At 41.9% G+C, this 12,984-nt stretch overlaps 1 protein-coding gene across 5 annotated transcripts in view; it reads left to right on the forward strand.

Moving 5' to 3' along the window:
- Positions 1 to 1,191: 1,191 nt before the first annotated feature.
- Positions 1,192 to 12,984, forward strand: part of TTC38 (tetratricopeptide repeat domain 38) — a 36,272-nt gene continuing 24,479 nt past the window's right edge. Inside the window, exons 1-7 of one of the 5 annotated variants that reach the window (XM_061582474.1) lie at positions 1,312 to 1,344; positions 2,382 to 2,452; positions 7,402 to 7,479; positions 8,496 to 8,577; positions 9,502 to 9,673; positions 11,151 to 11,324; positions 12,841 to 12,916. In XM_061582474.1, coding sequence (XP_061438458.1) covers positions 7,456 to 7,479; positions 8,496 to 8,577; positions 9,502 to 9,673; positions 11,151 to 11,324; positions 12,841 to 12,916 — 528 coding nt within the window. In that variant the 5' untranslated portion in view covers positions 1,312 to 1,344; positions 2,382 to 2,452; positions 7,402 to 7,455. The other 4 variants (XM_061582472.1, XM_061582470.1, XM_061582471.1 and 1 more) reach the window with 4 other exon arrangements.

Here is a 12,984-nt window from a genome sequence, read left to right on the forward strand (position 1 = left end):
ATTCATCATCTCAGTCTCCCACCATCTGAAGTTAGGTAAATTGTTTCCAGAGAGAGGCTCTTTTCAGCCATGACACTCCATTACGGTCCAGGTATGGAATGTAAATTAGCTAAGTTTTTTCTGTTCTGCTAATTTTTGTATGCTGAATGTTTATGCTGCTGTTCTGTTTTGTATTGCTCTTAATGGTCACTTTATATTGATGTTTTGCTGTTGGTAGGGTTCCAGCATCCCGACAGTTTTACTGAAAGATGGTTTAAAACTCTTTTTAATCACAATCACAATATTTTTTTAAAACTGTGCATTTGCATCAGGCATGAATATAAACATAGTAACCATGTGAAATGTGGAGGTGCCTTCAGAACAATACCCTGAGAAACAGAGTTTCTTCCTCAAAATTTTACTGCATTTATCCTCAAAATACCCCAGAGATGTGTGACTATATGGCGGAGAACTTAAGCTGAGAGTCACATAAATCCACAGAGGATTGGGACTGGATAAAGGCCTCACCCTCGAGTGTATCTGCACTAGATCTTCTGATTCAGTCCAGCAGCAGAAAATCTATTTGCTCCAGAAAGCGATCAAAGAAACTTAATACATAGGGGAAACTTCCCGGGCATCATTTGTGATTGAAGCCATTATTTCCATAACAACAAAGCCTGGGAAGGAAGCGATGGCCTGTAATCAACAACAACTTTTATTTGTTTCTACGCACTTTTTTTCTTACTTTTTAATGTAAACAACACTCAGAAACTGACTAAAAAAAATTAGCAATAGGTATTTCCTCCGAAGACACTAAAATAAACTAAAAGCTGCTAAAACAGTCCTACAAAAGTAAAGCAATAATTTTAAAAAACCAAACAGCCTCACAAAACCAGTACAAAACAATTCAGCTAGTACCCTAAGCACACTGTTATCTTCAGGGCAACATTGTAACATGCACCCCACAGGTCCATTGGGGCAGACGGGAGGGGCATGCCGTTGTCTCCACGTCCCTTACTCGCACCCGCCCCGCTTGCCACCCCCAGAACATAGCACAGAGCGGACTTTTGCTAAAGCACATTCACCTGGGAAAAGGTGGTTCTTAAGATAGCCGCCTCCTCCAGCAAAACCACCTTCTTTCCCACAAAATTTCCCCTCAAATCTACAAAGACCGGCTACCAAAATCAGTCATTAGATGGCGCCATAATACCGCCGACAGTTACTTCAGGGTGCAGGAAGCACCTTTCTTTTCCCCCGGTTCTTTCCAGAGGAAAGGCTGGGTTTGGATGTTGCAAACGTTCGCATCGAGCAAAGCTAAAAGGAAGCGACCTTCAGAAGAATATGGCGTCTTTCAGAGATTGCAAGGTGACAAAAGGGACTCCTAGCGGGAAGGGAAGTATTAGCTGCGGATCGCGAAGGGTTGGATTTTGCATTGCTTCCCCAAAAAGTTGCGCTTGTATTTTTAATGTTATCCAATGCTAATGGGGCTGTTTTTAACACTCGAGCGAGTGTGTGGAGATCCCACGATAAGGTAAAAATAATGGATTTGATTGAAGATGTTCCAGCTGGAATTCGTTGCAAACGCCCTCTTCCTTTGCTCACAGAAGGGAGGGGGGCGCTGGCATGTGATACAGCCAGAGCTTGGAAAAGTTACTTTTTTGAACTACAACTCCCATCAGCCCAATCCAGTGGACATGCTGGCTGGGGCTGATGGGAGTTGTAGTCCAAACAAGTAACTTTTCCAAGCTCTGGATACAGCATAACGTTCATGAAGTGGACTCATGTCTCCCTTTCGTTAAAAAGCAGTAACGTGAGCCCTTTGAAAATGATTTCTTTTTGCTTCAGTTCAAAGAGATGCGCAATCCTAACCATGCCTACTCCCAAGTAAGTCCTATTGAATTCAGTGGGCCTTACTCCCAGGTCGGGATAGAAAATCTGTCCATTTCAGTTATCTCTGTTTTGCATTTTTCCAATCTTAAATTAAGTTCTCCAAGTTTCTACAGCAATTTGCTTTTTTTAAAAAAAAATTCCTCATGCAAATTCTTCAACATTTAAGTGGAAAGCTATCCTAATGAACACATTTGTATATGCAGTTTTGACCAGTGTACACATTTTTGCAAGCAATTTTTCCTAATATGCATTTATTTATTTATTTATTATACTTGTATACTGCCCCATAGCCGAAGCTCTCTGGGCAGTTTACAGTAACTAAAAACAAATACAATTTAAAATATGTCTTTTAAAAAACAATTTAATTTATTTTCACTAACATATTCATTTTCATGCACACTTTCCCACAATATCTACATTGTTGTAAACATTGGTTGTTTGGGAAACTATTGCAAAATTCTGATAAGTGCAAATTTCAAAGGATGACTGTTTCGGATCTCATATTTTTTCAGAAAGCACAAATTTGATAGATTCAGTTTTGGATGAGAACTGAATCAAATTTTCTCCCCATCCCTACTCCCAGGTAAGCGGGGCTAGGATTATAGCTGTAATCTGGTTAATGTGTTAATAATTGTGAATAATTATAGGATATACAGCATATGTTCAGAAGAATAAATTTCTCCCTTGAGTAAAGAGCGATGTCGGGGGGAGGGGAGAAAATCTGGAAAACATTATTCACAAGGTAGGTGGGGATAGGGCCCAATAATGTGTAGACAAGCCCTTCTTTTCTTCCCTTTTTTTTGAGACTGATGTTTGTCCCTCACACGCAGAAAGAGGTTGTAGGGTGAATACAGACAGCACATTGGCAAATGGTATCTTGCAGCCTGATTCTATATCTACCTAGAAACTAGTTTTACTGAAATCATTGCACACTTACTTAGAAGTAAGCTGCATAGGAGTGACGCATTAGTGCAGGGTTGCCAACCTTTGGGGGCCAGTGGGTGCATCTGGAATGTTGATAAAGTATTTTGGCCACCAGTCACAAAATGGCTGCTGTGGGGCCATGGCATAACCCAAAATGGTTGCCATGTCTAAAAGAGCAAAACAACAACAACAGAAGTCAGGACCACAAAATGGTGTGGGCATGCCCCCCCCATCAAGGGGGGAGGTAGACTTCTCCATCAGCCACCTGCATGCTTGCCCACAGAGTGAAGCTGTTTGTACCTTTGTTTTGTTCAGATTGAAAGGGAGGGTGGGTGTCCAATCCTGGCATTTAATTAAATATGGGCATTCAATGTAGGGGAGCCCAAGCCAGTGCATACAGGAACTGAGCAGCAAGAGCAAATAGTCTCCATGCATTGTGGATTTTTGAGGGGACATTTGCTGAGACCTTTTGTGGGTGACATAGGAGATATTGGTGCCTGCAGGAGTGACCCCTCCCTTAATACATTTAACAGTCTGAGCCTATACAGATGATCAAATTTCCTCAGCTAGAACTATCAGAAAGGAGGGGGTTTGCCTTATGTCAAGTTCAGATATGTGTTTGACATCTCTTACAATATATCATCATTGCCATCTTAAACAAAACATAAGTATATACTCCTACATTTGCTTATATTAATCTCTTGTTACTTTGGGTAGAACCTGTTGGTTCCAGTGCATCTCCACCTCTCCTGAAAATGGGGGCACGCAATGCTACTCAAACCTCTCCCTTTTTCACTGTAAAACTTGATGGGAGCAGCTTGAGTGCTTTTTAAAAAAATTCAGCTTCAAAGAGATTTCACAACTGATTGGCTGATCAGTCCATTCCCCCACCAGGTATGGCTAATGGAACTCCCCGCTCCGCACGGTACTTACCGGCTGCGGGGCGAGATTTGTGGCCTGGGGTGAAGCCCTAGCCGCCATTTAGAGGAAGGGCAGGCGCGCCAGGACTGGCATGTCATCAAGGCACGCTGCGGGCGACGAGCGGCCGAGTCTATTTAAGCTCGCGCCGGCCCCTCACCCTCCTCTTCTTCTTCGGCACCCGCCCTACCCTCCCTCTGCTGCAGTGTGATTAATTTGGTCGCTTCGGGGCCGACTAGGAATTTTTGGCTTGCCTGTGCTTTAGCCGGCGGGTTTCTTTTGCCTACTCCATACTGTAGTTAGCAGTGAGGGTGCTCAGGGTTAGCACGGGTGCATTTCTGGTTATTAGGTTGATTTGGCTGTTTGATCTTAATATCTTAATTGGTCGCTTTATGGCAAGGAAGTGCGGGAAAGTGTAAAGGTAAAGGCCTGCAGCTCCGGGTTATACGGCCCGAGGGCAGGATACGGGTCGCCTTTGGGGCCAACATGTCTCATCCACTCAGAGTTTCAGGGCACCGGGGGCAGGCGGTGATGCAGGTTGGCCTTCCTACACACCCTATGGGTGTGGTCAGGGCAAGGGGTTGGCAGATTGGCAGCCCCTTGCCTGGCAGGGGTTGAATTGCCCCAATAGCTGCAAGCAGGCTTTGCCTGACTCACCAGGAGAATCCCGCACTTATGTTCCCCTCTGTAGGTTCGTTATGCAATGTGAATTTGGTTAATAAAGTTGCCCGTTATTTAACCCAAATATATATTGTGTCTGTGTCTTATTTCACCCCTGGGCCACAAATGCTTTGCTCTGGAGACTAGTGTGTTCACAGCCTTTGTTTTCATTTTTTCCTGTACCTTCCCTTGTTTTCTTCTCTGTAGAAACTTAGATTGTAAGCTCCTCAATGTATGGTCTTCTTCCACCTTCCCTTATATGCCATTAAAGCTGCTATGTAAATAATACCCTCACAAGGTTAGTGGCATATTAGGTGAAGATATAAGGTAAAATGGACACGTGTGCCCAATTTGTTTATTTTCATCTTTGTTTGGGCTCAGCCCTGGAGCTTGTGAAAGGTTTATATAAAAGAGTGCACCTGAACATATTTAGAGTGCATTTGAAGCCCCACTGAGTAACTGCAGTCATACCCTGCAATGATTTGGTCTTTGGAGAAAGGTTTCCAGCTCAGAAGAAGTGCTGTATGGGGCCCTGAACTATCACCTTCATTTACAAATATGTCTTAGAAGCATTGCTCTTTGCATAATTGCTGGTGTTGTAGGGGCTTCCTCTTTCTATATGTGAAAAACACTTGTTTTCCATTTCTGCTGCAGTCTTTCACATACTTACCTAGGAGTAAATCCCATTGAACTCAAAGGGGTTCTGAGTAGAAGACTTGTAGATCTGTACAGTTGCCTGCAGTAACCACCCCTTAACTTCCTTGAATCTCTTGGTCAAATTAGATACAAAGTAGGAACCTGTGGCCCTTCAGATGTTATTGAATTACAACTCTCATCATTCTGTACAATTGGCCGTGTTGCTTAAAGCTATTGAAAATTAGAGTCCACATCTGGAGAGCTACAGGTGCCCTGCTTTTCTTGTTTTTACTAATGTTCTTTGTTTTAAAAAAAAACCCGGTGTGTGGTTGGTTTGTTTTTTTAAAAAATAGAAGATCAGAGAAGTGGCAAGATGGGGGTGGGGAGAGTGGTATTTATCCTTTCATTGTACATTTCACCTCAAAGCTGCTATTAGCTCTGTGGGGAGAGACATAGAGGTGGTCTTAGATCTTGGAAACAATGTTGGGGGAAATGCAGAAAATATCCCTTCCCCAGTGTCACTTCCCCGATGTGCGCGCATGGATCCTGATCCTGGACCTCTGGCATCATTGAGCCTTCTGATTACTTGTGTACTCAAGGGTTTAACATGGGAGTAGGAAGGTTTATATCTCTGGGTTGATTAGGGATTGGACTTTATCCTGTTAAAGCTTACACAATTCTCTCGAGATAGAAGTGTTTATTACCCTGGGAACACAAAAGATGAACAAAGTTCAGAATCCATTGTAAGGAAGCAGTAGTATGAGAGGTGGGAGAGTATGTAGCAGTTTGTGACTGTAGTATCATGGGATGCCTTTGAGGGCTTTTGTAAACAGTGTTGACATAACTTTGGAAAAAGCCTCCAATATCTGTAGTAGTTTGCAAGACCTTGTGAAGTGATTTAGTTGCTTCTGAGAAGTCTGCTTGTTGCCCATAAGTCACTCACAATTTGTTGTTTTTTGTGCTGTTGAAATAACATCTGAAAGAAAGCCTTATTGACTGGAATGTGTACTAATGGAACTGCAACATGTGAATGCAGAAAAATAATGCTTCTGGCTGTATCACCCAAAGATACACATGACAGAGGGCTGGGACTGGCCTTTTTTATTTATTTGGGCATTTTTATGCCTCCTTGTACATTAGTTTCAAGGGGGGGAAGAATTATGCAAAAGAAATCAACAATAATGTCACAGTACACAGTTTTATCATGTAGCTATTAACGAAAAAGCGGAGGTAAAACATAACAAAATTAAACACCATCAAATGTCTCGAGACTCAACTATGGGTGCTTTCACACTGCACTTTATTCCGTTATTCTGATGATTTATTTCCTGTTAAATTGCGCATAAATTGTTTGCTTTCACACGACATAACGGGTAGCTCCGGAATTCTGGTGGAATGTAGTGGAAGTTTAGCGCTAATTTCCGCAATAAATGATACCAGAAAAATTCCGATAGCAGGCTGGGAACCCAGAAGATTGCGGGGGTTTTGCGCTAGCTGCCGCTGCTCACATGACAGCCATCCCAGCATGCAGTGCGTTCCTGCCCTTACCAACAGCCCTCCCAGCATGAAGCCTTTGCGCACTGCTGCGCCACCGGCGCCGTGCCTCCCAGCCAATCCCAGCTGCTCCTGAGAGCAGCCTGTGCTGCTGCTGCTTGTGCTCGACCAGAGCCTCTGCTCCTGTGCTACCGCGCCTCTCAGCTGATCGTGATCACGCCTTTTTCAAACACCCCCATGCAGAAGGAACAAGCAGAGCTTTTGAATAGAAAAGGCGGGAAAAGAAGCAGTCTTCTAACGGCCGCGGTAGGTGAGAGTGCTGTGTGAAAGACCATTGCGCGAAATGCCGCTAAATCGGTACTGCAGTGTGAAAGGGATTTTTTAAATCTGGAACGAAGTGCTAGATTTTTAATCTGTTAAACTAGCGCTATTAGCCCCATGTGTGAAAGCAGCCTATGTCTTTAAAAGGTGCCAAAACATTGCCAGTGTTGTAGCAAGAGATCACAGGCAAGCACCATCTACAGCAGCCCCAGCCCTTCAGAGATAATAGTATTATTGCACGAATTGTTTAAGGACGTTTGCACATAAGGCTGAAAGCTCAAAAATAATTTTGTAATGCGTATATACATTGACCAAAATACTAATTTGCATGGTAAATGCCTTATCTTGCATTTCTCTTCCACATTAACAACAGTGAGCAGAAGTGGGGCCCAAAGGCTCTGTGTGAAAATGCATTATTAAACCTCAAGGCATTTAATGTTCTTAGATGTTACTTGTATTTTCATTTCTCCCAGATTATTTTTTTTAATGTTTTTCTCTTGTGGCTTCAAAATTTCCAGAACTTTTACGTTTCTTTACTGGTGATACAGTAAACAATTTTGTGTCTCATGTCTTTTGCAGGCTTGGCAGGATGCTGGACTTGTTCTTTCAACCACAAGTAATGAGGCCTGTCAAATGTATGATGCTACCCTGGCTCAGGTAGGAATTAGGAAAATATTATTGCAGACCTTGCAATGCAATTGTACTGCCTTCAAGTCGATTCCGACTTATGGCGACCCTATGAACAGGGTTTTCATGAGGCTGAGAGGCAGTGACTGGCCCAAGGTCACCAAGGGAGCTTCATGGCTATGTGGGGATTCGAACCCTGGCCTCCCAGGTCGTAGTCCAACACTTTAACCACTACACCACCCTTACTGGGCACAAAAGCATTGTTAATTTTATTTTTTTACCCTCTTTGAATGTCGGATACAATTTTCCCCATATATTTTGGGTGGAAGTAATAAAAGAAAACAAATTTTAAAGAGGGGTAGTTGTTTTAGTCTTTGAGGTATCACAAGAGTCTTTGTTTTTTGCTGCCACAGGCTAAGGCTGCAATCCAGTACATGTCTACTCAGGGTTCAGTGGAACTTCCTCCCAGGTAAGTGCGTATTGGATTGCAGCCTAAGAGGTTTATTGTAACAAACTTTTGCAGGCCAGATTTCATTTCAGGAAGTTGCCCTCCCATGGGAAATTCACAAGATTAACTTCTTGATTGTGTGAACTAAATGCAGTCAATAAGTAAACCTAGAATGATTAAGCATAATATTTGAAGAAGTCTTCCAACAGCAATCCTTGATGTAAGTGAAGAAATTCCTCCCTTTTAATCATTGTTGTTAGGATATAGTATTAGTAGTTAGAATATAGTAAAAGATACAGTTGCTGCTGCTGTTTATGTCTGGGAGATATTAATTTTGCTAATCCATCTAAAGCAATCTTGAACTCGACTCGAGAATAACTGGGTTAATCTGTCCTACAGAAACAAGAGTTAAAGTTGGCTAGTTATTTTGATTGTAGTATTAATGGAACTAAGACAGTGGCATTAAGAATATTCCCATGGATTGCCCTGTCTGACAGAAGCTAAAATTTATTAAATTTGTTTTCTGCTTACTGTGTAAGATTCATTTGCATGAGAGAATGAGAAGAAAATCAGTGTTTGTTCTTTATATTTGTTACAGTATGTGACCTGGACGAATGATAAAAGCCTAGGGGGCATTGAAGGATCTCTCTCAAAACTACAGGCAGCTGATCCTATGTTTTGTAAGTAAGAAAATGATTTTAGTGCATCGGTGTGTCCTAAGTGGTTATCTTGTAATTAAAAACATGAAGAATTGGCCAAATAAAGAGAGAGAGAGAATCAGTAGAACATTTTATTTTATTTGGGCCCACCAAATAAAACTCTACTGAGTTCCTAATGATTGTACTCGGACATTATGCTAAACCAGTGGCTCATCTGCCTGTCCATTCTCTCTCCTGAACTCCTCCATCAACTGCATGAGAGAAGAAGCTTTTGCTTCCACTTTTAGCTAACTGTGATTTGTTGTTTCATCTGAACAGAAAAAACTGATTAACACTACCTATAGTTAATTTAATTAAAATGATTTTTGAATCTATATCGGCCATAGTAGATTTTTGTTAAAATCTTAGCTTTTCTTTTTCATTTAAAGGTTAATGTTTCTGGTCTTCCTGGCTTTGAATATACGATGCAAAATATTTTGGATGTGATTCTCGATGCTAAATATATATTTTTGTCCTTCTATGTAAAAGCCTTCTTTTATGTTTGAAGAACAAATTATTATATAATGAAAAGATGGGGAACCTTTTTTCATTCCTTCAGGGGTAATCTGTTGGGGGCCACATGCCGGTGGTGGGTGGGGCCAGAGCCAAATGTGGGTGGGATCACCTGATTTTCTCTTTCTCCCTCTTTCTGCCACCTCCTTCTCTCCCTCCCCACCAAGTATTTGCCAGTGGAAGGATAGATCGTTCTTGCAGTAAGTCTGAACTGATCATTTGCAGCTAAGGCTTTCACCTCTGTCTCATTCCATTACTCCATCTCTTTTGGCTTCCTCCTCCTCATTTCCTTCCAGGCTCCCCCTATCTGCATGAATTAGGTCAGGGACTGCAGGTTCCACACCCTGGTGTAACCTTTTGCCTAAAGTTTTTTACTTTTGATTTGATTTTCAGCAATGGGTCATGTGATTGCTAATGGTTTGGTTCTGATCGGTACTGGGAGTTCAGTGCGGCTAGACAGAAAACTAGATAATGCAATAAAGAAAATGGTGGCACTGTCACAGTCTCAACCATTGACTGAACGGGAGAAGTTACATGTGTCTGCATTGGAGCTCTTTGCTAATGGGTAAGCCCTTGGTTTTAGGCTTTGAAGTTGGAAAAACTTTTGCCTTTTCTGTAAAACCTAGCTCTCTCAAAATCTATAATTGTCTATGTTGTAAAAAAGCTTGAATTTGGGTACTTGCCCCCCTCCTTTTAAAACATTTCTGGTTTTGCTTTGTAACTCAGAAATTTCTTTCTTTCTTTGCCGAACAGTATCTCTCCAGCGCCTACCCTTGGAATGAGGCACAATGTTACTCATTGTTATTGAGTGGCTTTACTAGATGCGCACCCTCAGCGGCACTTAGATTGGAATGTGGGATCATTTCAATGGAATGCCAAGCTTGGCTGGCGACTGTAAACTATTGGGTTAAAATATCAACCAAAAATACATCTGGCCTTTTATCTCTGTTCTGGAATGATAACTGCCCATCCAAATGGAACAATAAACTGGAAATGAAACTATTGCAAATGGGCCTCTCAAAGGAATACTTACTAGCCCACTCCCCAAGCGATGCTTTAGCTATAATACGTGCACGAATTAAGGATATTGACTATCAAACCTCAATCTCAAAGGCTTCTAAAATATGCTCCCCACTGTACTTGAAATTAAACCTTCTCCCCGAAAAACTTAGTTCTTATTTAGATTTGCTTACAATTCCCAAATTCCGCCTAGCATTCTCTAAAGCTAGGTTCAACTCCTTATATTCTGTGCTTTTGGAAGGGAGGTTCAGGGGGGTCGCCTATGAGCAGCGTGTTTGTCCCTGTGGTGCTGGTATTGAAACCCTCCAACACAGCTTTTTTTCATGTCCTTTGTATTCTCAGATTCGCTTTAAGTATCTTAATGACTTATTGCTAAAAACATCTTCTAAATCATCTGAAGCTACCATTGTTTACTTGCTATCTGGCTCCGATAAAGAAATCACTCTCCAAGTTACTAAATTTGTCCATGCGGCCTAGCAGAAATGTATTTCTCTTACATGTTCTTAATTCTTGCTGTTTGCATTTTTTCCCCCTCTTCTCTATATACATTCCTGTATTGCTTTCAAACATGGGTCTATGACTGTAAATAAAGAATTCTATTCTAGAGTGGCTTTACGGACCAACCCAAACATCTAATCCCACAAACGGGAACTTGGTGCTTGGTGGGCTGTGTTTGGCTCAATGGATCACAAGTTGTGTAAACAAATGGTTCTTTAAAACAAATAAGCCATGAATTATCAGTAACAAATATTATTTAAGTAGCATTTTATGCCTTTAAAAATAATAAGGTGGGCAGCAGTATCAAGCAGCAATGCATGGAAACCCACAAAAGTTACTAGCCGGTAAAAACAACTTTTACTAGCCCTCCTGTCCAGACAAGTGTTAATAATCTGTTGCCTAAAAGAAAATAGAGCATTTCTACCTGGTCATCTGCATGAAATTCTTACAGAGAGCAGGTCAAGTGAATGGATATTGATATACCTTCTAGGAACTACTAACCTGTGTGGCTTTTCCCTCTGTAGGCAGCTCCCAAAAGCTTGTGATACCTGGGATCAAATTTTACAGAACCACCCAACTGACTTGTTAGCCCTCAAATTTGCACATGATACTTATTTTTACTTGGGACATCAAACACAGATGAGGGACTCTATTGCCCGAGTCTATCCTCACTGGACACCAGATATTCCTCTTAGTAGGTAAGATCATTTTGCTTCAGCTGCTCTCTCTCATTCTTCTGGGTCAAAAAACATCAGATAAGAAATGTCAGGTGGATCATACCCTAGTTCCTCAGTGATACTGCTATCCAGCATGTTTATTTTTTTATTTAAACAATTTTTTTATCCTGCTGTTCAGCCAAAAAAGGCTTCCAGATCAGTTTACAGGCTTACAGTTTAAAAGTATATGTAATCGGCACATCCCAGTCTTAGAGAAACATTTGTAATAAGAAAGTAAATTTATTTCAGAATAGATTTCCCCCCAGTACTATTGTTCTTATGCAAGTTGGACATGTGACAAAATGTTGCCAAGTGGAGAGCTCCTTTTGGTTGTTCCCATCAGGCAGCTGTGTCGTCCTCCAGGATACCATTCCGTTCCCACTTCCACCTGCTTTTCAGGTCCTCCCCCTCAGGCACTCAGCATTCAGAACCCACTGATTGCACTTAATCGTCATTGGGCTATTTGTTCTCCAAAGTTGGGTTTTTTTCTTCGTATCTGATTAATAACTCAGGGTTCTCAGAATCTGCTAATATCTCCCTGTTGTGTGTGGTTGGTGCTGTTTGGTTGCGTGAGGGTTGGCAGTCATTTCTGAACTTAAGAAATAGAGGGAATGATTTTGACTGGGTCTGACGCAGAGGGAATAGAAGGCTTGTGTGAGGGGATCCTGGAGGATGTGGTCAGTCTGGCTGTTCTGATGCAACACAGAGGCATCAGGACTGGAAGAGGAGCTGTGCAGAGACGCCATGCATTGGGAGAGCAGCTGGCAACTATTTAAAGGCCAGCACCCAGCCCAGGTCGCAGCGGAGAGAAGAAAGAGGAGGGGGACAGGAGTGAAAGAGGGAGAACACAGACCAGACAAGGATTCCAGGAGAGCAAGGAGAGAGATATGAGGGGGAAAGACAGAGGAGGTAGAGGATGAAGAGGTGAGGTACAAAGGGAATCTGCCTGCCTCAATGAGGACAATGAGGAGAAGGAAAGAGGAAGATGATAGAAGGGTCTGGGGCTGTTCATCCCAGCAGTGAGCCAGGAAGAGGGGAGAAAAGTCTGACAGGAGAGGAAACTCTGCAAGGGGAAAGAGGGCAGAAAAGAGTGAGAGAAGAAACTGTGTGTGTAAATATCCAAACAGAATGGCATGCTGGGATGAAAGGGCATAGCTGAACCCCACGGGGGTGTTCTCTGAGAACAAGAGGACTCTCTGAGGACTCCTGGGACCAGAGGCAGGGATATAGCTGACATTTGTTTAAGGCTGAAGTGAGATTTGAGCAGGGGACTTCCCAGTGATACCTCACTTGCTCTCACTTTTGTTGAGAATAAAGTGTTGGTTTCCTGAATGCACTAATTTCTAGAGAGAACCTGTTAAAAATACCAGTCGTTGTGCAGTTTATAAAATAAAATCTTTGTTTTTAGATTTTATTTATTTTAAATATTTCTCAAAGCAGTGCACATAGCACCGTTAATCTCATTTTGACTCTGTCAGTTTTTACCTTTTCTGTTTAGTTACTTAAAAGGCATGTACTCCTTTGGACTGATGGAAACCAATTTCTTTGATCGTGCTGAGAAGCTTGCCTATGAGGTAAAAAAGAAAAAGGCAGACTTTGGTGTTGAAATATGGGGTTTTCAACTTAATTTTTGTGTCGGCGA

This window comes from Rhineura floridana, chromosome 8, assembly GCF_030035675.1.
Source record: "Rhineura floridana isolate rRhiFlo1 chromosome 8, rRhiFlo1.hap2, whole genome shotgun sequence".
Lineage (NCBI taxonomy): Eukaryota > Metazoa > Chordata > Lepidosauria > Squamata > Rhineuridae > Rhineura > Rhineura floridana.